The sequence below is a fragment of the Rhinolophus ferrumequinum genome, chromosome 7 (assembly GCF_004115265.2).
Source record: "Rhinolophus ferrumequinum isolate MPI-CBG mRhiFer1 chromosome 7, mRhiFer1_v1.p, whole genome shotgun sequence".
NCBI classification, from domain to species: domain Eukaryota; kingdom Metazoa; phylum Chordata; class Mammalia; order Chiroptera; family Rhinolophidae; genus Rhinolophus; species Rhinolophus ferrumequinum.
Genome location: NC_046290.1, coordinates 28,559,123 through 28,582,823, shown reverse-complemented (window position 1 = coordinate 28,582,823; position 23,701 = coordinate 28,559,123). Strand labels below are relative to the sequence as shown.

The window sequence follows — 23,701 nt, the reverse complement described above, 5'->3', positions numbered from 1 at the left end:
CTAAGGTTACCTGCTCTGGTGGCTGAAACTTTCCACAAAAGTTTTTTTGTTTGTTTGTGCACCATAAGGATTCTTTTAGAGAAGCTATTTTTGGAGTATTGTGTCTTTTAGAAGCTTCCTCACAGCAATCAAAGAACGCCTTCTATTGTCTCCCAAAAGTTCTGGATCCTCTGTTTTTAAGAGCACCCCTAAGGTGGACTACCCTCTGCAAGTTAAAGGTTCCCCAAAGTAACACTAGAATTCCAATTACCCTAAAGTTCACCCTTTCTCCCCAAAGGCACAAGATCGTCCTTGCAGTCTTAGCCCGGGTGGAACCCATCTTTTCCGGATGGATTCCCATTCCCACAAGGGCCAGTGAGTTGCGCCCTCCACAACTAGATTGAAAACACCGACTTGACATGGAACTAGTGGGGCCTGGAAAAACAAACTGTTCCCCACTATTCCCCAATAGAAACAAAAATGAAAAATATTCAACTTGATTTCTTTTTAAAAAGAACACGTTCTATTGTCTCCCAAAGGTTCTGAATCCTCTCTTTCTAAGGGCACCTCTAAGGTGGACCATCTTCTGTAAGTTAAAGGTTCCCCAAAATGAACACTACAATTCTGAATTACCCTAAAGCTCACCCATTCTCCCAAAAGGCACAAGATCTTCGCTGCAGTTTTGGTTCGTGTGGAACCCGTCTTTGCCTTAGATTTCCCAAGGCATTTAAACTCTGACGGACCCTGTTTTTCAACAGCTCTTCCAACACACATACAATTCCACGGTGCCCTCGTTTTCATTAGAAGAGGGTCACTTATCAATGAAGCGTCCACAGTGATGGCTCCATAAAATCAGAGAGCTCAGCAGAAAGGGAGTGGAGCTCGGAGCAGAGCTTTCCCGTGGAACTCCACGGTCCTTGGCGGAAAGCAGCGAGTGCAGTGGGCTCAGTGGGTACCAGCACCAGGTGCTCACCAGCTTCGGGCTTCATCAGGGGTCTTCTTTCCATCAGGCTGCTGGCCACCATAACAGTTGAAAGAAAATTCAGAGAGACTCACATAACGGATAATTCGTTGAGCGAGAAACAAGCTGTTCTCAGAGGCAGACTTCAAACTGAAAACTCCTAAGAAGCTCAGACGGTTGGCAGTGCAGGGTAGCTTATATAGAGAAAATGAGGAAGCGCTTTGACGTTGACATGATTGGGTACTGCAACGGGGACTTCCAGAAGGCAAGGGATTGGTTAAAAGTGACTATTCATACCATTTTTGGAAGATGGCTTAAGTTTCGTTTATGTCATTTACAAGAAATTTACAAGAGATTAGTTCAGTTCTGCTTTTCTTTGAAATAAGCTAGATTTGGTCATGCTTCCGTGGGAAATGCAGATCTGGTCAGCAAGGGGGATTTCCACGCCGCGCCTACAGTTTACTTGACTTTAGTTTCACGCCTGGAACTCCGATCTCTCTCGGTGTTAGCACTGCTCACTTCTCAGTGTCCTGGATTCTGGGCGGCAGCACCCTTGTAGGCGCCAAAACAAATGTTTGCCTTTGGCCACAACAGCCCTTTGCTCGGTGCCCACCCTCGCTGGGTCCGGTCACCGTTACGTGTGGCGTGTCCTCTGCCTTTTCTCTGTCAGGGCTGCGACGGAGGGCTCGCAGCCGCCGTTTTCTCACACGTAGTTTCCAACAGAGCCGAGCTGGCCGGGTGTTCCATGCAGCACCAGTAGTGGCGCCGGGCCAGGTGGTCTCTAGGTCGCAGCCCGGCTGCCTCCCCGAACCCCGCAGTGTGTGGCTGGCGCCAAGGCTGCTTAAGGGCAGCCGGTTTCGATTTGGCAAGTTCTGCTGTAGCGCTAGGCTTCTGATTTCACTCACCTACAAATCCCGGTACCCCGCCAGCCCGGGGAAAGCCATTTTAGCGCAGCAAACACCTGTTTAGCGGTGAGAGTGATTTCCTAGTCCTAGCAGTCCAGCTTTTGGGATAGCAACACGCACTGGTGTCCAGGTGACACCGGAAATCATAGTCCCGCACCCTCAGTGCTCTTTTCTGTTTCTTTTTCTGGAGGTGGTTTCTCTGAATGGTTTTCAAGGGCAGCGCAGGCAACTGAGGCTCATATGCCATCCTGAGCTGAGGAATGGGTTAGGATCCTGGGCTTCAAGGGCGAGCTGGATAATTCACAGGACAATAAGAATAACAGCTGTTTGGTCATTACATGTTGCCCTGCCATAGAGGCAGGTGACTCAGATGAAAAGTTATCTGTGGTGATACCTCTCTTTTTTAGCCAGGCCTTTTATGGAATTTCTTCTAGGTAGTTAAGGGAGAGGTAACAGATTTTCATCAATCTGCTGGGTCTTGATTGCTTTCAGCTTAAAATGGTCCGCATGCCAAAGCGGTACGTTAGGGGGTGGCTAGATCTGAACTCCTTCAAGACCAGGAGAAAAGACACATGCGATCCAATTAGTTGCTTAACAAAAGTACAGCTCTAAAGCTCTATGCTATTTTCAAAATGTAAACAGATAAAATGACCTAATTGTTGAAAATAAAGAAGTGGACAAAGATATAGCCCAAGTTAGTTAATTGTAAGATGAATTCTAAGATGACATTTCTCAATGTTGTAACTTTGGAATAGGTATATATCTTAAAATCAGTGGATTCTTATCATCCCGACATAGTTTTAAAACCAGCCTTTTTGCCCTCTGTGTATATAGACTCATGACACATCTTGACCATGATTGGCTTCTTAGATTGAAGGAACTCTGATTCTAGGCAACTGTTGAGCAGAAGCTGATCAGTGTAGCTGTAATGGTGCATTTGGCTTAGCTTCTCTCAAGATTACATGGGATAAATGTAGAAGAAACAATTACGTTATTTGAAAGGTGGAAAAGGTATGTCTGGACATGGTAACCATGAGGCAATTAATTCAAAGAAAGAAAACGTGTTTAAATTAGTGGAATGAATATAAAAGAATGACAGAATAAAGGATCTGGCCTACATAGTTTAATACTAGGATTACTCAACATTTAGACTGCAACACTAGCATCACGTGGTAGGCCATCAGAAAGGCAACTGTCTCACCCTTCCCAGACAGACTGAACCTCTGGGGCTGGGGTGCTGAATCTGCATTGTAGTAAACTACAAATACTATCTTAAGCAAGCAAAGGGAGCTCAGGTAACCGTAATTTAAATGCCAGTGCTCCAACTTCTTTCCCCAAGAGCAGAGAGGAAAATAATGCAAGGATGACAAAAGGTGTGAAATTATAGTTGTGAAGGCTTAAACAGAGAATAATACAGTGGGAGGAGAAGTGGCAAGAGAATAATTTAGGATTTGGATGGGGCAGAAAATGAGGGAAATTAAACTTAGGAACTTGTATTTTCCTCTCCTGTGATAAGTCTTCCCGTAGGGCTTTCTGAAAGACACAGGGTGTGAAAGCTCCTCCCACAGACTCTCCTGATTCCTGTCCAGGTTAAGGTTTCTGTCATAAATTTCGCCAGGTTAATCTATCTTTGGCCAGTCCAATTCACAGGGTAGGGTTGCCCAGCTGGACAACTCAAGAATGATAAAGAAAAAGATTGTTTTCTTCCTCTAACTCATTAAGGGTTTCAAAAACATGATACAGGTGTGTGCTTGAAGTGTGCATTGTTTGTGAAAAACAATGACTACCTGTGGAAGCCGAATTATGGAGATTCTAAATTTCTAAGTCAATGTCATGTCTCACAACTTGATCATTTCCACTGTTAAACAAAATTCAACCAAGTAAATTTGGAGGTCTAATTGGCTTTCTTAAACAACTTGTGAACTGGGCAGTACCCCATCTAGCAACTAGAATGGCTCTCCAAGGGAGGGAACCAAATGAAAGATTTTTATAGGAAAAGGGTGTGGCAGGGGAATTATTAGCAAAAGATTATTTTCAGACCTAGGCCAGGACATCTTCTTTTCTCGAAGGAGGGAATGATGAGAGTTGCCTCTTTTTTTCCTATGGGGGATACAGAGGGCCCACAGGACAGATGACCTTATTGGTGTTTTCTGGATCAGAAAATTCCAGACTGGTTGATTAAGATTACATTTCTGGAGAAGTCCAAAACTGCAGTGAATTCAGGTGTTAAGTCTAGGCTTGATACTGTCTAACAAACTCAAAAAAAGAGTATCTGGAGGCTTTGCTACAAATAAATGATAAAGATTTATTGAAGGGCATCAGAGCTTGCAAACTGGAAGCACAGTGAGGCAAAATCCCAGAAGTGCTCCAAAGAAGAAAGGAAAGTTGAGTTTTTATAGTAAAAAGTACATTCTTGGGAATTATCAGCTCTGCATTGTTAGGCCTAGGGTTGGCCCTAGATAATTTTCAGTCAGGTATCAGGCAGTCAGGATATGACAGATGCCAGGTGCTCCATAAATGGGCACCAGGAGCTCTGGTCATACACGGTGGTCTGGATAATGGAAGTCAGGTGGATATCAGGTGGTGTGGATATGTGAGTCTTTCAGGGCACAATGAGAAGGTTATCTGGAGTGTCGCTACGTATCCAGATGTATATCCAGGTATTGACACAGGACTGGAAAGTTCAAAAATTTAAGTTCCCAGGCTAGTTAAAACAAGAATAGTCTTTCCTCATGCCCCAACTTTCATAATGTTAATCATTTTAGCAGCTTGGTTAGAGTGACTCCATTTTATATGGTCCCTATCTCCACTCTTCCTCACTTCCATGGCGTTAGTGGGCTGCACAGGCACAAGCAGTTCCCCACCACCACCACCCTTCCTCGTGTCTTCCCAATGGGGCTGGTTCAGACTAAAGCATTTGGCTCCCTCTTTTCAGCGTCCGGGAACTGTGCTTTGCACGCAGCTGGGATCCCTTAGCTCTTTTGGTAGTAGCGCTGAGTCCTCTTGTTTTGTTTTTGTTTAGTCATTTGTTTCCTAAGTCCGAAATTGCACCCACTGGGCGTTTTTCTGGGTGGCAGCACTGGTCGTTTCTCCAGGTCAGAACCCCGTTCCCTTGCATCAAGCGTCTTATAGGCCCAGCATTACGGCTGGCACGGAGTCCCCGTTGTTCTTGTTAGCGCTTTCGCTTGTGGCGCAGAGCCCGCGAGAAAATATCGCTGTCAAGAAAAATGTTTACATAAGTGTGCCACACCGTTCTCTCCTCCACTCCGGCGACTTCACGGAGCCGGCTGTTTCCGGGTTTCTCATCAGGACATTAGCCAGCACCTCGTACTCAGCGGCTTCTGTATTGGGACTTTGCTCCTAGGACCAAAGAGAATGCCTCTTGTTGGCGGGGTCCACGGGTTCTTTGTTAAGTCGCTTTCTGGTTCCTAGCATTGTTTGTTTCCTTGTCCGGACTGTTCAGTATAGAACCCCGCTTTTGCACGCAGCTGGCGATCCCACAGCTCTTTAATTAGTAGTTCTGAATTCTCCTGTTTTCTTTTGTTCTATGTTCCACACACACAGAAGCCCGAAGTTGCACCGAATGGGCACCCTCAAAGTGGCAGCAGTGGTCATTCCTCGGGGTCCTAACGCCACTGCTTTGTCCCAGCATTGCAGCTAGCACCGAGTCCCAGTACCAGTCGCTAGCACTTTCCTTGCACAGAGCGGGAGGTTTTGCTGCGAAGGACATTTGTATCATTGTGCCGCGATTTGATTTTCTCGCGAGACACGGTTCACTCCGGCAATAGGACTGTTTCCCGGAGAAGGCTGTTTCTCGGTTTCTCATCGGCACTTTCGCAAGCAGCGTCTATTCGGCGGTTGCGAGGTTACCGCGTTGCTCCTACTACCACCACAGAGAGCAATTATTTTGGGCAGGGTATTTAGGTTCGCCGTTGGCCACTTTCTGTTTCCTAGATCCGTTCGGTTCTCGGATCGGTCTTTCCGGGATGTGAGAGAACAGTGATATGCTCCCAGTTGCCGAAACCTTAGCACTTTTTGTAGTAGCTCTGAATCCTCCTCTTTTCCTTTGTCTCTTCCTTTGTTTTGGTCTGTTTTTTTAATCTATGCCCGAAATCGCACCGATTGGGCGTTTTCTAGGTGGGACCTGGGAACTAGGCAGTATCCCATCTAGCAACTCAGTCCTCCGGTTTCTAACAGCGCTGCCTTCCACGCGCGGTCTCAGCCCCAGCCCTTGCTGGGAGCCTCAGTTCCTGTCGTTAGCACTTTCGGTTGTCGAGCGGAGCCGGCGATCCTGCTCCCACAGAACGTTTGCATCCAGTGCGCAGGCATGTTCTGGGTAGAAACACCGGTCACTCCTCCATTCCCGCTGTTTCCCGGAGCAGGCTGTTTCTCGGTTTCTCATCAGCACTTTCGCCAGCAGCGTAACTATTCAGCGCTTCTGGGTTAGGAGGTGGCTTCTAACGCCAAAGAGGTTTTGTTTTGGCACGGTATTTAGGTTCGCTGTTATGTCGCTTTCCTAATACCATTCTGTTCCCCATCGGTCTTTTCAAGGTATAAAACGGTGATACGCAAGCAGCTGGCGATCCGTTAGCTCCTGTGGTAGTTGCTTGGATACCCTGTTTTCTTTGGTTTCGTGTTTTTTTTTTTTTTTTTTTTTTTTTTTTCCCTAAGCCCGAAAATGCACCGATGGGGCTTTTCCCAGACGGCAGCAGTGCTCAATCCTCCGGATCTTAACAGCTCTGCCTTCCACGCGCGGTCTCAGTGCCCGCACCGCCGGCTCGCTGGGAGCCTCAGTTCCTGTCATTAGCGCTTTTGGCGGCAATGGTCATTCCTCCGGTCCAGCATCGTGGCTTTCCCGGGACGTTCTCACAGACTCAGCATCGCAGCTGGCACACAGCCCCAGTTGCCGTCGTTAGCACTTTTGCTTGTTCCTCTCAACTAGTGCTACTGTTGTCACAGAACAACATTTACATGCAGTGTGTTGGCGTTTTTTCTCGGTGGCAACATCACTCAGTCCTCCAAACCGGGTGATTCTCAGAGTAGGCTGTTTCTCTGGCGCTATAACGCTCTTTTCTCCTTGGGGACCCTGCTTGGACCCTGCAACGTGAGGTGCTCAGTGCCAGCGTTTGGTCAACCTAGGCTGGATAAGAACATAAATCAGCTTTTTGTTGGCCGCATGATCGACAGTAGACAGGAGCAGGGCTTTAAGTCATGGGATGCTTGTTTCGTTGGCCCAACCTCTCCTGTCTTTCATCCATCCGGAAGTTTTTTGGTCTCTGCAGGGATGCTGTCTCCATGTTCGGGAGCTCTACCTTGGTGCTTGGATACCTTACCCAGCCACGTGTTTTTCAGTCAGACCCTCGCTTTCTAGTTCTCACTTTTGTGAGCAGCACGTGCCCGGGGTTATAGCTATATTGGTCTCTGCACTGAATCTGCACTTTCTGACGCCGCTATCATCTATCTCCTAGACACCGTCTGACGTCGCAGTTCAGGGATTTGCAGCTAACTGCCAGAACCGTTTGCCATTTCAACATCAGTGTTAGATGTTTTCATTTCTTTAACTTAATTTTTTGTTATTCTTTTCGTATTTATTTCATTTAACAATTTTAATGCTTTAATTTAAAGTTTTAATATTTAGTCACTTTTAATTTTATATTTTAACTTAAAATTTTGATGCTTTAAGTTTATCTTTTAATTTCATTGTGTTCTGTTAAATTAAATTTTGTTTTATAATTTCAATTTTATTTTGGTTTTATATTTTTAATTTTCAAATTTTATTTTAGTTTCGTATTTAACATATTCTTTTATTGCTTTTATTTGTGTATTTTAATTAACAGTTATTAATTTCATGTTTTTATTTTAACAACTCTATTCCTTTCTTTCTGGGTGTTAAAGCTGGCGGTTTTCTTCGTGGCACTACCTGGCAAACGCTGAAACGGATATTTGCCTTCGCCACACACCGCTGTTTGCGCTGTGCCCGCCCTTGCTGGGTCAGGCGCCGTGAGGGACTCCGTGTTGGCGTTTTGTGTATCACTGCCGGCCTCGATAAGTGCACAGGGTCGGCGTTTTCTTTGTCGCAGTTTCCATTAGACTGAGCTGGCGGTTTCTGGGTCGTGCGCGGCACCACTGGCGCCTCTGAACCAGACGTTTCTCCTTCGGAGCCCAGCTGCCTTCCCTAACCCCTCAGTGTGTCGCTGTCAGCCACGCTACTGGCTCGGAGCCACTTTCAATTTCGCCTGTTCCGTTTTAGCTTTGCTTCTGAATCAGTCTCATAGAAATCGAGGAGTTCTGGCTTAGCGGTGACTGTCATGTCTTAGTCCCAGAAGTCCTGGTTAGGAGTAGTACCGGGCATAGTTTCGGAATGACAGCAATAATCATAGGATGCGCCATTCAATGGTGTTTCCCGCTCCTTCTCCGTACGGTTAGTTTCTGGGTATGTGTTGCTTTTTTAATGTTCTTAAGCGTGTTTTGCGCTGGGGTCCATATGTCGGGTTCGTTATAGTTTTGGTTGTACATGCATTTTAGAATTTCTGTACTGTATTCTTTTTACTCAAGTCCTCTTAGCTTTTCTGATTTTCCTGTGTGTATCAGCACTCAGCGGCAGGCTCTCTGACTCTCGCCGGCCCGCGACCCAGGAGCCCCGCTTGGTCTCTGGCCCGCTGGAAACCTCCTCTGCTGTTTCTGGAGGACGGCACCTCTCCTTAGGCCCAGCCCCCGGTTTCTCATCAGCACTTTCGCCAGCAGCGAAGAGCTGCAAGTTTATCATTAGCACTTTGGCCAGCCTACTCGGGAGCGGTTTCTCTCTTGACAGGGCGCTCGTAGCGACAGGAAAACGTTCTCCTTCTCAGGGCCAGTCTCCTCAGGTTCTCCGTCTGCTCACCGCTTTGGTCCTAGCCCCACTTGCTTCCGCTGGCCAGCCGTTTCAGGCTCGCAGCAATCTGATTTGTACTGACCTCGCGTTCCGTTAGCATTTTCACTGGTAGCGAAAAGTGCCTTCTTTTTTGTCACAACGCCGAATTTACACCGAGTGGGCGTTTTCAGGGCAGAAGTGCCCTCATTCCTCCAACCCCCGCCCGATTTCTCGGTGGCCCACCGAGAAAAGTTTCTTGGTGACTTTCCAAGCGCCTTACCTCTCTAAAGGAAAGGGAAGGTGAGTCGAGTATACATCCTGTTCGGGGTTGCTGTGGGGCACTGAGTGAGAACAATGCCCCACAAGGTATAAATAAATATTCAATAACGGTTAAGAAATACATTGCCTCCAAAATCTAAAGAGGCCCACTAGGTATTGTGCCTCTTTGTTGGTTGTAGGATGGGGCAGAGGTAACAACTTATCCTCACCTCATCTGTTTGACTTTTGAAAATCTCACAGAGCTTTAGAGCTGTACTTTTGTTAAGCAACTAATTGGATCACATTTGTCTTTTCTCTTGGTCGTGAAGGAGTTCACATCTAGCCACCCCCAAATGTACCGCTTTGGCATGCGGACCATTTTAAGCTGAAAGCAATCAAGACCCAGCAGGTTGATGAAAATCTGTTACCTCTCCCTTAATTACCTAGAAGAAATTCCATAAAAGGCCTGGCTAAAAAAGAGAGGTATCACCACAGATAACTTTTCATCTGAGTCACCTGCCTCTATGGCAGGGCAACATGTAATGACCAAACAGCTGTTATTCTTATTGTCCTGTGAATTATCCAGCTCGCCCTTGAAGCCCCAGGATCCTAACCCATTCCTCAGCTCAGGATGGCATATGAGCCTCAACTGCCTGCGCTGCCCTTGAAAAAGCGAACCAACCATTTAGAGAAACCACCACCTCCAGAAAAAGAAACAGAAAAGAGCACTGAGGGTGCGGGACTATGATTTCCGGTGTCACCTGGACACCAGTGCGTGTTGCTATCCCAACAGCTGGACTGCTAGGACTAGGAAATCACTCTCACCGCTAAACAGGTGTTTGCTGCGCTAAAATGGCTTTCCCCGGGCTGGCGGGGTACCGGGATTTGTAGGTGAGTGAAATCAGAAGCCTAGCGCTACAGCAGAATTTGCCAAATCGAAACCGGCTGCCCTTAAGCAGCCTTGGCGCCAGCCACACACTGCGGGGTTCGGGGAGGCAGCCGGGCTGCGACCTAGAGACCACCTGGCCCGGCGCCACTACTGGTGCTGCATGGAACACCCGGCCAGCTCGGCTCTGTTGGAAACTACGTGTGAGAAAACGGCGGCTGCGAGCCCTCCGTCGCAGCCCTGACAGAGAAAAGGCAGAGAACACGCCACACGTAACGGTGACCGGACCCAGCGAGGGTGGGCACCGAGCAAAGGGCTGTTGTGGCCAAAGGCAAACATTTGTTTTGGCGCCTACAAGGGTGCTGCCGCCCAGAATCCAGGACACTGAGAAGTGAGCAGTGCTAACACCGAGAGAGATCGGAGTTCCAGGCGTGAAACTAAAGTCAAGTAAACTGTAGGCGCGGCGTGGAAATCCCCCTTGCTGACCAGATCTGCATTTCCCACGGAAGCATGACCAAATCTAGCTTATTTCAAAGAAAAGCAGAACTGAACTAATCTCTTGTAAATTTCTTGTAAATGACATAAACGAAACTTAAGCCATCTTCCAAAAATGGTATGAATAGTCACTTTTAACCAATCCCTTGCCTTCTGGAAGTCCCCGTTGCAGTACCCAATCATGTCAACGTCAAAGCGCTTCCTCATTTTCTCTATATAAGCTACCCCGCACTGCCAACCGTCTGAGCTTCTTAGGAGTTTTCAGTTTGAAGTCTGCCTCTGAGAACAGCTTGTTTCTCGCTCAACGAATTATCCGTTATGTGAGTCTCTCTGAATTTTCTTTCAACTGTTATGGTGGCCAGCAGCCTGATGGAAAGAAGACCCCTGATGAAGCCCGAAGCTGGTGAGCACCTGGTGCTGGTACCCACTGAGCCCACTGCACTCGCTGCTTTCCGCCAAGGACCACGGGAAAGGAGTTCCACGGGAAAGCTCTGCTCAGAGCTCCACTCCCTTTATGCTGAGTTCTCTGATTTTATGGAGCCATCACTGTAGAATCTTCATTGGTAAGTCACCCTCTTCTACTGAAAACGAGGGCACCGTGTGATTTTATGTGTGTTGGAAGAGCTGTTGAAAAACAGGGTCCGTCAGAGTTTAAATGCCTTGGGAAATCTAAGGCAAAGACGGGTTCCACACGAACCAAAACTGCAGCGAAGATCTTGTGCCTTTTGGGAGAATGGGTGAGCTTTAGGGTAATTCAGAATTGTAGTGTTCATTTTGGGGAACCTTTAACTTACAGAAGATGGTCCACCTTAGGGGTGCCCTTAGAAAGAGAGGAATCAGAACCTTTGGGAGACAATAGAACGTGTTCTTTTTTAAAAGAAATCAAGTTGAATATTTTTCATTTTTGTTTCTATTGGGGAATAGTGGGGAACAGTTTGTTTTTCCAGGCCCCATTAGCTCCATGTCAAGTCAGTGTTTTCAATCTAGTTGTGGAGGGTGCAATTCACTGGCCCTTGTGGGAATGGGAATCCATCCGGAAAAGTTGGGTTCCACCCGGGCTAAGACTGCAAGGACGATCTTGTGCCTTTGGGGAGAAAGGGTGAACTTTAGGGTAATTGGAATTCTAGTGTTACTTTGGGGAACCTTTAACTTGCAGAGGGTAGTCCACCTTAGGGGTGCTCTTAAAAACAGAGGATCCAGAACTTTTGGGAGACAATAGAAGGCGTTCTTTGATTGCTGTGAGGAAGCTTCTAAAAGACACAATACTCCAAAAATAGCTTCTCTAAAAGAATCCTTATGGTGCACAAACAAACAAAAAAACTTTTGTGGAAAGTTTCAGCCATCAGAGCAGGTAACTTTAGCGTATTCCATCTCCCTGAACCACAGTTTGGCTCCAGTATTCTTTGAGTTTTTTATTACTGTCCCTGCTAAATGTAGCTAAAATGTTTAAATGAAAGCTATGATGATATCTCTGTATGCATATCTATCTACAAACGTGATGTTTTAAAAGAGCTGTATTTATTGACTTCAAGAAAAAGAAGCCCCTATAGAACTAAAGTATGTCCTAAACTTCGGAAACATGGAAACTAACCCGACTAACTTAGTCTCTTAAGTTCACATGATCTGGAATAATCTTCAATAAATAAACACTGGTTTAAGTTTTTCAGTTTAATGAAAACAGGCATGTTTTCACAGTTGTCAATGTCAAATATAACCTCAACATACGTTTTTTTTCTACCTAGGTTTACTGATTCAAAAAGCGCATGCTATCCCTATCTAACAGAATTTGTCAGAAATTTCTATCTTAAGGTGATAGTTACCTGTTCAATGTGTAGCACAAGTAATTTAAAGGGTTATAAAAGTTACACTAAGTTCAATTAAAGGATGGATATTCATTGACTGTCTAGGTCATTTCCAAAGAAGCTAGTTGTGGGGACAAAGCTAGGAGTGGTTTCCAGGCTCTAGGCCTCAAGTGGAAAGGTGCTCACTCGGGAGGTAAATGGCCCTCAACTGTGATTGGATGGCCATCACCTGTAACCAGTGAGCCATTGGTCCCCAATATAACTGCCTTGGCTATGCTAGCAAAAAAAGGGGGCTAGCAAGATGGGGGCTGAGCTAGCAAGTGTGGATTGCAGTTAGCACAGCGGATTACAGTTAGCAAGTGGGGTTGGTTGGTTGGTCGTGAAGCAGAGGCCAGGTTTTGGATCCTGTGGCTCCTCTTCTTGTGTCTCCAACCTAGGCACCAGCGAGACTATAGTGGTACAACTCCCCTATCTATGGCTCCGTGGGTGTTCCTTTTTGGCCTCACCAAGTCCTGCGTTCTTGTGTGGGGAGCGGGAGCTGGATACCTGCATGACACCCTTCATACATAATTTTAAGTTGATCTACTTTGTCTTCTTAATTTTTTTCCACCGGACAAAGGTATTTAGGTTTACTGTCAAACCTGTCTTTTTCCACATTGAAAGCAATTATACTATGAAAAGCGTATGTCTGAAAATGATACGTTTTTATAATTTGTACTGTAAATATGCAAATAATTTTTATCATAAATGTGCTAATCTAATAGACGATGCTAATATATGACAGGTCAGAATTGCCTGCTTCCTAGTTTTCACTGGAAACTAAAGGTTACTAATAGGTAATTCTTATCATCAAAATCTTAACATAAATCACCGTAAAGAAGAGTGAGGGGAAGCAACATATGTAGGACATATGGGGGGGAAGGGTAAATGTGATGTGTTTTTATGTGAAGAGTTCAGATGTACAGTGTATGTTTCAGTTACAGAAAAAAAGAGTAATTTTGTCCTAAAATAAAATGGCTATTACACAGACAGAAAAAGACAGAAACTAAATGGATAAACATGCAAGAGTCTTGGAGTGGGGAGATTTATGTTGTGGAGTCAAAGATAGCCATAATTGAATAGTTGTATTTATAAAGGTTTTTTTTTAAAAAAAATGAACGCAAGAATGTATATATACGAAACTAGAGTTTAATTTTCTCTGCTAAAATCAAAAAACTTCTTAGATGATTGGTCTGCTCTTTATAAAAGATTGTAAAAGTGTTTCCTTTACCTTTACTGTAATCTTGCTAGAAACCAAGATGCTGTCTTATGAAAATATTCTTGTGCTTCACATTGTTTTTACCAGGGAATACTAAAATAAACGGAGTCTTTTCAATAGTAACTTTCTGTATTTGCCTTTGAAATCAGAAAAACATCCTGATTGATGAAAGAAAGGAGAGATGCGGCCATAAATATGCCCGCCCAAGCCACGGGGAGCCACACAGTCTATTATACTAGAGAAGGCGCCGGAGAGAGAGCTGGCTGGTGCTCTTCATCCAAGCCCCGCTGACAACAACGCTGACACTGAGCTGATCCCAGAACCTGGCCCTTCTCCAGCCCTAACTGGACGGCTGAGAAGCAGCCTGTTTGGAGGAGTGAACGGTGTCGCCATTGAGAAAACGCCGGGGACTGAATGCAAACGTAGTTCTGTGGCCCCTATATAGAGCCTGCTCCGCGCAACAGGCAGAAGTGCTAACAACGGGAACGTGCTCGGTGCCAGCCACGGTGCTGGGACTGCGAGACCCGTCTGGGGAAACCAGCGGTACAAGGACCCAGTCAGTACAGGAGAACGGAGGGGTGCTGCCATTGAGAGCTGGGACTTGACCCCCACTGCTAACGAAAGTGCTGAGAAATCGGCGGTTTCAGTGCAACGAGAGCTGTTGCCCTGGAAAATGATACGCGCGGCGCCATAGACACCAGGACTGTGAGAAACCACCCACCCCAAGTGCGACCAAGAAAACTCGTGTTCAACCAAAAGTTTGGTCCTGTTCCAAAATGCTGGCGGAAAGGCGGAGAAACGCCCCCCCCCTTTGAACCAGTCAGAGACACACCCACAAAACGCGGTCCCCAGCACTTCAAAATACCGGGATCCAGCAAGTGCCGGCAAGAAGCAGCTCGCCTGCTGCCCCAGAGCAACATCCGGCTGGCAAAAGTAGCCATGGACAAGCGCCAGGAGAGGCAACATCACGATATATTTTGGTTTCCTGGGCTCGTGGGCGAACGAGGAAACCGCAAGTCAAGTGTCCAGAGCTGCAAGAGGAAACGTGAGGAATGAGAGAATCAAAAACCGACCAGGCACACTCAACGGACGTCTTAACGTATTTTTATTCGGTAAGTTAGGATCCATTTCCCGTGGAAAGTTCCCCAAAGGCTCCCGCTGCCATCTCAGGGCTCTTTAGCTCCAAGGACTGTCCCACAGCAGCCGCATCAAGGTGTAGACAGCCCGACGAATCCACTGCAGGCAGCCTGAGAAAACCCTGCGCAGGCTCCACCAAGCGGCGACTGGATGTCGGCGGCGCTGTGACGCGGGCGCGCAGTCACAAGTCTCGGTGTCCTGCGAGCTGACTGCGGCGTCGGGCGTCTGGGCCTCGGGAAGGTGCTGGAACGTGGTTCCGTCTGCGCTCTCCGTCTCCCCTGCGGGTGTTCCTGGCGTCGTCTGTGTCGCCGGAGGCCAGAGACCGGGACTGGGCCGGGCAGGGCTTGCTTCCAAGGTGCCCTGGGCTCCGGTTAAGAGTCTGAACCGCTGATAGACCGACGGCATCAGCCAAGGAGGACTGGAAAGCAGTCTCCCATCGTAATAACCGCGGTGACATGACGACTCGCCCAGTACGGGGTAGAGGGAGAGCGGCCACGGCCCAGAATCCTCGGAGCTTCGGATAGAGAGAGGCTGCGGTCTTGGCTCCTCGTCAGCGGAATCCCACGCCTCCTTCACAGCGTCGAGGAAATGCTGCTCCATCGTGGTGACCTCGGACCAGGACACAGGCGTTCGCGCCGGGGCAAGAGGCAAAGTCTGCAGCAGTACCAGCAGCCCGGGTATTTATGCTCTCCCGGCTCGTGGGCGGATGCACGCCAGAGATCGTATACCGACTAATTCAAAACGGAGTTACCTACTACGAACGACTTCAAAACGGTGCTACCAGCGACAAATTCAAGGAACTCAGTAGACGCAGGGAAATACGAAAACTGCAGAGAGCATATATCGCCCAACCACCATTCCGATGGAAAAACGTAGCAGGAGGAAAACATACCGAAAAGCAATGGAGCCGTAAGCAATCTGGACAGAGAACTAACTCTACAAGGAGTAGAGCACGACTACCGGGGCACACACCGTCAGGACACCGTGGTTCTAAGAGAAAATGAAGCGCAGATACTGTCTTCTCCGGGTCTGCGCCGTTGGCGACAAGGCTGAAGAAGAAACGGGAAAATGAGCTATGCGGAGACCGTCAGCACACAGTGGATCTTTGAGAAGTCAACCTGCACCCATTGCCCTCTAGGCTCTGCTGTGCTGGGGACATCGCTGAAGACAAAACGGATGATTACCCATCTCTGCACACCTAACGGAGGAATAACCCATCTCTGCACAAAAAACGGAGAATTACCGGTTCACATAAGGCGAGGAATCCATGGTTCTCCAAGAAATCAAAACGCGCATCCATTGCAGTCTCCTGCTCTGAGCTGTCAGTGACATCGATGAAGACAAAACGGAGAAATAAACGGCGAACAGAGAGAAAACGATGGATTTCCAAGAAATCGTCGTGCATCCATTGCTCTCTGGTTCTGCACTGCTAGCAACATCGCTGAAGGCAAAACGGAAAAATTACCACTGGGTGTAAAACGGAGAAACTACCCCCCGCTGAGCACAAAACAGAGACTTTACCCCGTGTGAGCGCAAACCCCAGCAAGATTTCCCCCCGGCTGAGCGCATACGCCGGCGCCATTTTCCCGCCGCTGAGCGCAAACCCCAGCGCGATTTCCCCCCCGGCTGAGCGAAAACGCCGGCGCCATTTTCCCGCGGCTGAGCGCAAACCCCAGCGCGATTTCCCCACGGCGGAGTGCAAACGCCGGCGCGATTTCCAAGCCGCTGAGCGCAGACGCCCGTGCGACGTCCCGGTCGCAGAGGGCAAACGCCTGCGAGATTTTTGCGCCGCTGAGCGCTAACGCCGGGAGTGCAAGGACAAACCCCGGTGCAATTTCCACGCCGGTGAGCGCAAACCCTGGCGCCATTTCCCCGTCGCGGAGCGCAGAGCCCAGCGCGATTTCCCCGCCGCGGAGCGCAAACCCCAGCGCGATTTCCCCACCGCGGAGTGCAAACGCCGGCGCGATTCCCGCGCCGCTGAGCGCAAAATGCCTGCAAGATTTCCGCGCCGCGCCTCTTAGCGCAAACCCTGGCGCCATTTCCCCGCCGCGGAGCGCAAATACCGGCGCGATTTCCGCGCCCGTGAGCCTAAACGCTGGCGTGGTTGCCACGCCGCGGAGTGCAAACGCTGGCGCGATATCACTGCCATGCAGCTGAGCGCTAACGGCGGCGCGATTTCCAAGCCGCTGAGCGCAAACGGCGGCGCCATTTCCCCACTGCACCGCCAAACGCTAGCGCGATTTCCCAACTGCGCCACTGATTTCCTCGCCGTTCTGCGAAAACGCCGGCGTGTATTCCGAGCCGCTGAGCGCAAATGGCGGCGCGATTTCCAAGCCGCTGAGCGCAAACGGCGGCGCGATTTCCCCACTGCGCCGCTGAGCGCAAATGGCGGCGCGATTTCCAAGCCGCTGAGCGCAAACCGCGGCGCCATTTCCCCACCGCGCCGCTAAGCGCAAACGGCGGCGCGATTTCCTCGCCGTTCAGCGAAAACGCCGGCGTGTATTCCCAGCCGCTGAACGCAATGTCCGCGCGGTATCCGCGCCTCAAGCACAAACCCATCCCGATTTCCTCGCTGCTGAGCGCAAACGGCGGCGCGATTTCCTCGCCGTTCAGCGAAAACGCCGGCGTGTATTCCCAGCCGCTGAACGCAATGTCCGCGCGATATCCGCGCCTCAAGCACAAACCCATCCCGATTTCCTCGCTGCTGAGCGCAAACGCCGGCGCGATTCCCCCGCCGTTCAGCGAAAACGCCGGCGTGTATTCCCAGCCGCTGAACGCAATGTCCGCGCGATATCCGCGCCTCAAGCACAAACCCATCCCGATTTCCTCGCTGCTGAGCGCAAACGCCGGCGCGATTCCCCCGCCGTTCAGCGAAAACGCCGGCGTGTATTCCCAGCCGCTGAACGCAATGTCTGCGCGATATCCGCGCCTCAAGCACAAACCCGTCGCGATTTCCTCGCTGCTCAGCGCAAACGCCGGCGCGCATCCCCCGCCGTTCAGCGAAAACGCCGGCGTGTATTCCCAGCCGCTGAACGCAATGTCCGCGCGATATCCGCGCCTCAAGCACAAACCCATCCCGATTTCCACGCCGCTGAGCGCAAACGGCGGCGCGATTTCCCCGCCGTTCAGCGAAAACGCCGGCGTGTACTCCCAGCCGCTGAACGCAATGTCTGCGCGATATCTGCGCCTCAAGCACAAACCCATCCCGATTTCCAAGCCGCTGAGCGCAAACGGCGGTGCTATTCCCCCGCCGTTCAGCGAAAACGCCGGCGTGTATTCCCAGCCGCTGAACGCAATGTCCGCGCGATATCCGCGCCTCAAGCACAAACCCATCCCGATTTCCAAGCCGCTGATCGCAAACGGCGGCGCGATTTCCCCGCCGTTCAGCGAAAACGCCGGCGTGTACTCCCAGCCGCTGAACGCAATGTCTGCGCGATATCTGCGCCTCAAGCACAAACCCATCCCGATTTCCAAGCCGCTGATCGCAAACGGCGGCGCGATTTCCCCGCCGTTCAGCGAAAACGCCGGCGTGTACTCCCAGCCGCTGAACGCAATGTCTGCGCGATATCTGCGCCTCAAGCACAAACCCATCCCGATTTCCAAGCCGCTGAGCGCAAACGGCGGCGCGATTTCCCCACTGCGCCGCTGAGCGCAAACGGCGGCGCGATTTCCCCACCGCGGAGTGCAAACGCCGGCGCGATTCCCGCGCCGCTGAGCGCAAATGCCTGCCAGATTTCCGCGCCGCGCTTCTTAGCGCAAACCCTGGCGCCATTTCCCCGCCGCGGAGCGCAAATACCGGCGCGATTTCCGCGCCCGTGAGCCTAAACTCTGGCGTGGTTGCCACGCCGCGGAATGCAAACGCTGGCGCGATATCACTGCCATGCAGCTGAGCGCTAACGGCGGCGCGATTTCCTCGCCGTTCAGCGAAAACGCCGGCGTGTATTCCGAGCCGCTGAACGCAATGTCTGCGCGATATCTGCGCCTCAAGCACAAACCCATCCCGATTTCCAAGCCGCTGAGCGCAAACGGCGGCGCGATTCCCCCGCCGTTCAGCGAAAACGCCGGCGTGTATTCCCAGCCGCTGAACGCAATGTCCGCGCGATATCCGCGCCTCAAGCACAAACCCATCCCGATTTCCAAGCCGCTGATCGCAAACGGCGGCGCGATTTCCCCGCCGTTCAGCGAAAACGCCGGCGTGTACTCCCAGCCGCTGAACGCAATGTCTGCGCGATATCTGCGCCTCAAGCACAAACCCATCCCGATTTCCAAGCCGCTGAGCGCAAACGGCGGCGCGATTTCCCCACTGCGCCGCTGAGCGCAAACGGCGGCGCGATTTCCCCACCGCGGAGTGCAAACGCCGGCGCGATTCCCGCGCCGCTGAGCGCAAATGCCTGCAAGATTTCCGCGCCGCGCTTCTTAGCGCAAACCCTGGCGCCATTTCCCCGCCGCGGAGCGCAAATACCGGCGCGATTTCCGCGCCCGTGAGCCTAAACTCTGGCGTGGTTGCCACGCCGCGGAATGCAAACGCTGGCGCGATATCACTGCCATGCAGCTGAGCGCTAACGGCGGCGCGATTTCCTCGCCGTTCAGCGAAAACGCCGGCGTGTATTCCGAGCCGCTGAACGCAATGTCTGCGCGATATCTGCGCCTCAAGCACAAACCCATCCCGATTTCCAAGCCGCTGAGCGCAAACGGCGGCGCGATTCCCCCGCCGTTCAGCGAAAACGCCGGCGTGTATTCCCAGCCGCTGAACGCAATGTCCGCGCGATATCCGCGCCTCAAGCACAAACCCATCCCGATTTCCAAGCCGCTGATCGCAAACGGCGGCGCGATTTCCCCGCCGTTCAGCGAAAACGCCGGCGTGTACTCCCAGCCGCTGAACGCAATGTCTGCGCGATATCTGCGCCTCAAGCACAAACCCATCCCGATTTCCAAGCCGCTGAGCGCAAACGGCGGCGCGATTTCCCCACTGCGCCGCTGAGCGCAAACGGCGGCGCGATTTCCCCACCGCGGAGTGCAAACGCCGGCGCGATTCCCGCGCCGCTGAGCGCAAATGCCTGCAAGATTTCCGCGCCGCGCTTCTTAGCGCAAACCCTGGCGCCATTTCCCCGCCGCGGAGCGCAAATACCGGCGCGATTTCCGCGCCCGTGAGCCTAAACTCTGGCGTGGTTGCCACGCCGCGGAATGCAAACGCTGGCGCGATATCACTGCCATGCAGCTGAGCGCTAACGGCGGCGCGATTTCCTCGCCGTTCAGCGAAAACGCCGGCGTGTATTCCGAGCCGCTGAACGCAATGTCTGCGCGATATCCGCGCCTCAAGCACAAACCCATCCCGATTTCCTCGCTGCTGAGCGCAAACGCCGGCGCGATTCCCCCGCCGTTCAGCGAAAACGCCGGCGTGTATTCCGAGCCGCTGAACGCAATGTCCGCGCGATATCCGCGCCTCAAGCACAAATCCATCCCGATATCCAAGTCGCTGAGCGCAAACGGCGGCGCGATTTCCCCACTGCGCCGCTGAGCGCAAACGGCGGCGCCATTTCCTCGCCGTTCAGCGAAAACGCCGGCGTGTACTCCCAGCCGCTGAACGCAATGTCTGCGCGATATCTGCGCCTCAAGCACAAACCCATCCCGATTTCCAAGTCGCTGAGCGCAAACGGCGGCGCGATTTCCCACTGCGCCGCTGAGCGCAAACGGCGGCGCGATTTCCTCGCCGTTCAGCGAAAACGCCGGCGTGTATTCCGAGCCGCTGAACGCAATGTCTGCGCGATATCCGCGCCTCAAGGACAAACCCGTCGCGATTTCCTCGCCGCTGAGCGCAAACGCCAGCGCGATTTCCCCACCGTTCAGCGAAAACGCCGGCTTGTATTCCGAGCCGCTGAACGCAATGTCTGCACGATATCCGCGCCTCAAGCACAAACCCGTCGCGATTTCCTCGCCGCTGAGCGCAAACGGCGGCGCGATTTCCCCACCGCGCGGCTAAGCGCAAACGCCGGCGCGATTTCCCCACCGCGCGGCTGAGCACAAACGCCGGCGCGATTTCCTCGCTGTTCAGCGCAAATGACGGCGCGATTTCCCTGCTGCTGAGCGCCAACGCCGCGCGTGCAGACATAAACCCGCGCTGTTGAGCAAAAACGCCAGCGTGATTTCCGCGCCGCTGAGCGCAAACTCCGGAACGATTTCTGCGCGGTTCAGCGCAAACGCCGGCACTTTTTCCCAACCTCTGAGCGCAAATGACGGCGCGATTTCCGCGTCGCGCAGCTGAGCGCAAATACTGGCGGGATTTACCAACCCTGGCGCGATTTCTCCGTCGCTGAGCGCAAAACACGGAGAAATTACCCATCTCTGCACACACACTCACACACACACACAAACAAAAACGGAGAAATTACCAGTGCACACACGGCGAGGTATCGATGGGTCTCCAAGAAATCAACGTGCATCCATTGTCCTCTCCTGTTCTGCGCTCTCCGCGATGTCGCTGAAGACAAAACCGAATAATTAAGGGCGCAGAGAGGAAACTATGGGTCTCCAAGAAATCTTCGTGCATCCATTGCTGTTTCTGGCTCTGCGCTGCTAGCGTGGGTCTCCAAGAAATCTTCGTGCATCCATTGCTGTTTCTGGCTCTGCGCTGCTAGCGACATCGCTGAAAGCAAAACGGTGAGATTATCCAACGCTGAACACAAAACGGAGAAATTAGCGGCGGACCCGGCGAGAGAACGATGGAGCTTTGAGATGTCAACCTGCAGCCTCTGCCCTCTCCAGCTCTGCGCTGATAGCGACAACGTTGAAGACAAAACGGAGAAATCTCCCTTCGCTGAATAGAAAAAGGAGCAATCGCTCCTCGCTGACGCCAAAACGGAGCAATCCCGGGTCGCTGAAGCCAGAACGGAGCGATCCCCTCTCGCTGAAGGGAAAAAGGAGCAATCACCCATTGTAAAGTGAAAACAGAGAAAATCCCGCGCACACATGGCGAGGAATCAATCTATGGGTCTCCGAGAAATCAACGTACATCCACTGCTCTCTCCTGCTCTGGGCTGGTAGCGACATCGCAGAAGATAAAACGGAGAAATTAGCGGCACGGAGACCGCCAGGTTACCGTGGGGTCTCCGAGAAGTCAATGTGAAGCCACTATCCCCTAGGGCTCTACGTTGCTAGCGTCTTCGCTGAAGAGAATCCGCAGAAATTAGCGGCTCAGAGACCGCGAGGAAACCACGGCTCTTTGAGAAATCAACCTGCAGGCACTGCCCTCTCGGGCTCTGCGCTGCTACCGACATCGCTGATGAGTCCAGAGAAATTAGTGGCGACGTCCCGGGTTTTCCTGGGTGTCTTCTGCGCAGCTAGCTCTTCACTTTGTGGGGTTAGTTCTCTGTCCAGATTGCTTAGGGCTCCATTCTTTTTCGGTGTGTTTTCCTCCTGCTACGTTTTTCCATCGGAATGGTGGTTGGGCGATGTATGCTCTCTGCAGTTTTCGTATTTCCCTGCGTCTACTGATTTCCTTGAATTTGTCGCTGGTAGCACCGTTTTGAAGTCGTTCGTGGTAGGTAACTCCGTTTTGAATTAGTCGGTATACGATCTCTGGCGTGCATCCGCCCACGAGCCGGGAGAGCATAAATACCCGGGCTGCTGGTACTGCTGCAGACTTTGCCTCTTGCCCCGGCGCGAACGCCTGTGTCCTGGTCCGAGGTCTCCACGATGGAGCAGCATTTCCTCGACGCTGTGAAGGAGGCGTGGGATTCCGCTGACGAGGAGCCAAGACCGCAGCCTCTCTCTATCCGAAGCTCCGAGGATTCTGGGCCGTGGCCGCTCTCCCTCTACCCCGTACTGGGCGAGTCGTCATGTCACCGCGGTTATTACGATGGGAGACTGCTTTCCAGTCCTCCTTGGCTGATGCCGTCGGTCTATCAGCGGTTCAGACTCTTAACCGGAGCCCAGAGCACCTTGGAAGCAAGCCCTGCCCGGCCCAGTCCCGGCCTCTGGCCTCCGGCGACACAGACGACGCCAGGAACACCCGCAGGGGAGACGGAGAGCGCAGACGGAACCACGTTCCAGCACCTTCCCGAGGCCCAGACGCCCGACGCCGCAGTCAGCTCGCAGGACACCGAGACTTGTGACCGCGCGCCCGCGTCACAGCGCCGCCGACATCCAGTCGCCGCTTGGTGGAGCCTGCGCAGTGTTTTCTCAGGCTGCCTGCAGTGGATTCGTCGGGCTGTCTACACCTTGATGCGGCTGCTGTGGGACAGTCCCTGGAGCTAAAGAGCCCTGAGATGGCAGCGGGAGCCTTTGGGGAACTTTCCACGGGAAATGGATCCTAACTTACCGAATAAAAATACTTTAAGACGTCCGTTGAGTGTGCCTGGTCGGTTTTTGATTCTCTCATTACTCAAGTTTCTCCTTGCAGCTCTGGACGCTTGACTTGCGGTTTCCTTGTTCGCCCACGAGCCCAGGAAACCAAAATGTATCGTGATGTTGCCTCTCCCGGCGCTTGTCCATGGCTACTTTTGCCAGCCGGATGTTGCTCTGGGGCAGCAGGCGAGCTGCTTCTTGCCGGCACTTGCTGGATCCCGGTATTTTGAAGTGCTGGGGACCGCGTTTTGTGGGTGTGTCTCTGACTGGTTCAAAGGGGGGGGGGGCGTTTCTCCGCCTTTCCGCCAGCGTTTTGGTGTGGTTACACAACAGCCTAGCCAACTGTCCCCCCCATGTCTTTCCTTAAGGAAAGAAGAGTCTGTTAGACTGTGCATTTCTGGGACTCTGTTCCATCCTTGTGTTTATGCCTTATGTCTCTCGGTCTGGTCCCCAAAAGATGGTTTGCAGCCAAAGACCAGGGTTCCATAACGGGTCATAGGGCTAACGGTGATCTGGGGTCTCCCCAGCCTAGGTCGGGGGGTTATAGGACCAGCCTTAGCCAATACGTGTTCTAATGTCTGGAGAGAGACATTGCCTGCTGGCATCAGAGTGGGGATCCAGTGAAAGTCCTTTTCTCTTCTTTCCTGTTCCTTTACTAATATGGGTAATGCAGAAAGCAAGTACAGACCTTATATCTGCCTGCTTCAGCAGCTTCTTAAGAAGGGAAAGCACAAAACCTCAGAAAAAAGTTTAGAGGAACTCCTTAAAGTAATTGAGACTCATTGTTCCTGGTTTTCAAACCTTGGGACACTTAACATAGATAAGTG

General features: G+C 51.3%; 2 protein-coding genes across 2 annotated transcripts; one reads left to right on the top strand and one right to left on the bottom strand.

Moving 5' to 3' along the window:
• Positions 1-14,570: 14,570 nt before the first annotated feature.
• On the bottom strand, positions 14,571-15,131 carry LOC117024589 (annexin-2 receptor-like). Its single transcript, XM_033110011.1, has one exon. The coding sequence runs from the start codon at positions 15,129-15,131 to the stop codon at positions 14,571-14,573; it is 561 nt and encodes a 186-aa protein (XP_032965902.1).
• A 7,092-nt stretch (positions 15,132-22,223) lies between these two features.
• On the top strand, positions 22,224-22,784 carry LOC117024588 (annexin-2 receptor-like). The gene has a single exon (XM_033110010.1). It carries the CDS (start codon positions 22,224-22,226, stop codon positions 22,782-22,784), a length of 561 nt encoding a protein of 186 aa, XP_032965901.1.
• The last annotated feature ends 917 nt before the right edge of the window (positions 22,785-23,701 follow it).

Coding starts and splice junctions, on each gene's coding strand:
- LOC117024589 (XM_033110011.1), bottom strand. CDS start 15,131: ATGGAGCAGCATTTCCTCGACGCTGTGAAGGAGGCGTGGGATTCCGCT.
- LOC117024588 (XM_033110010.1), top strand. CDS start 22,224: ATGGAGCAGCATTTCCTCGACGCTGTGAAGGAGGCGTGGGATTCCGCT.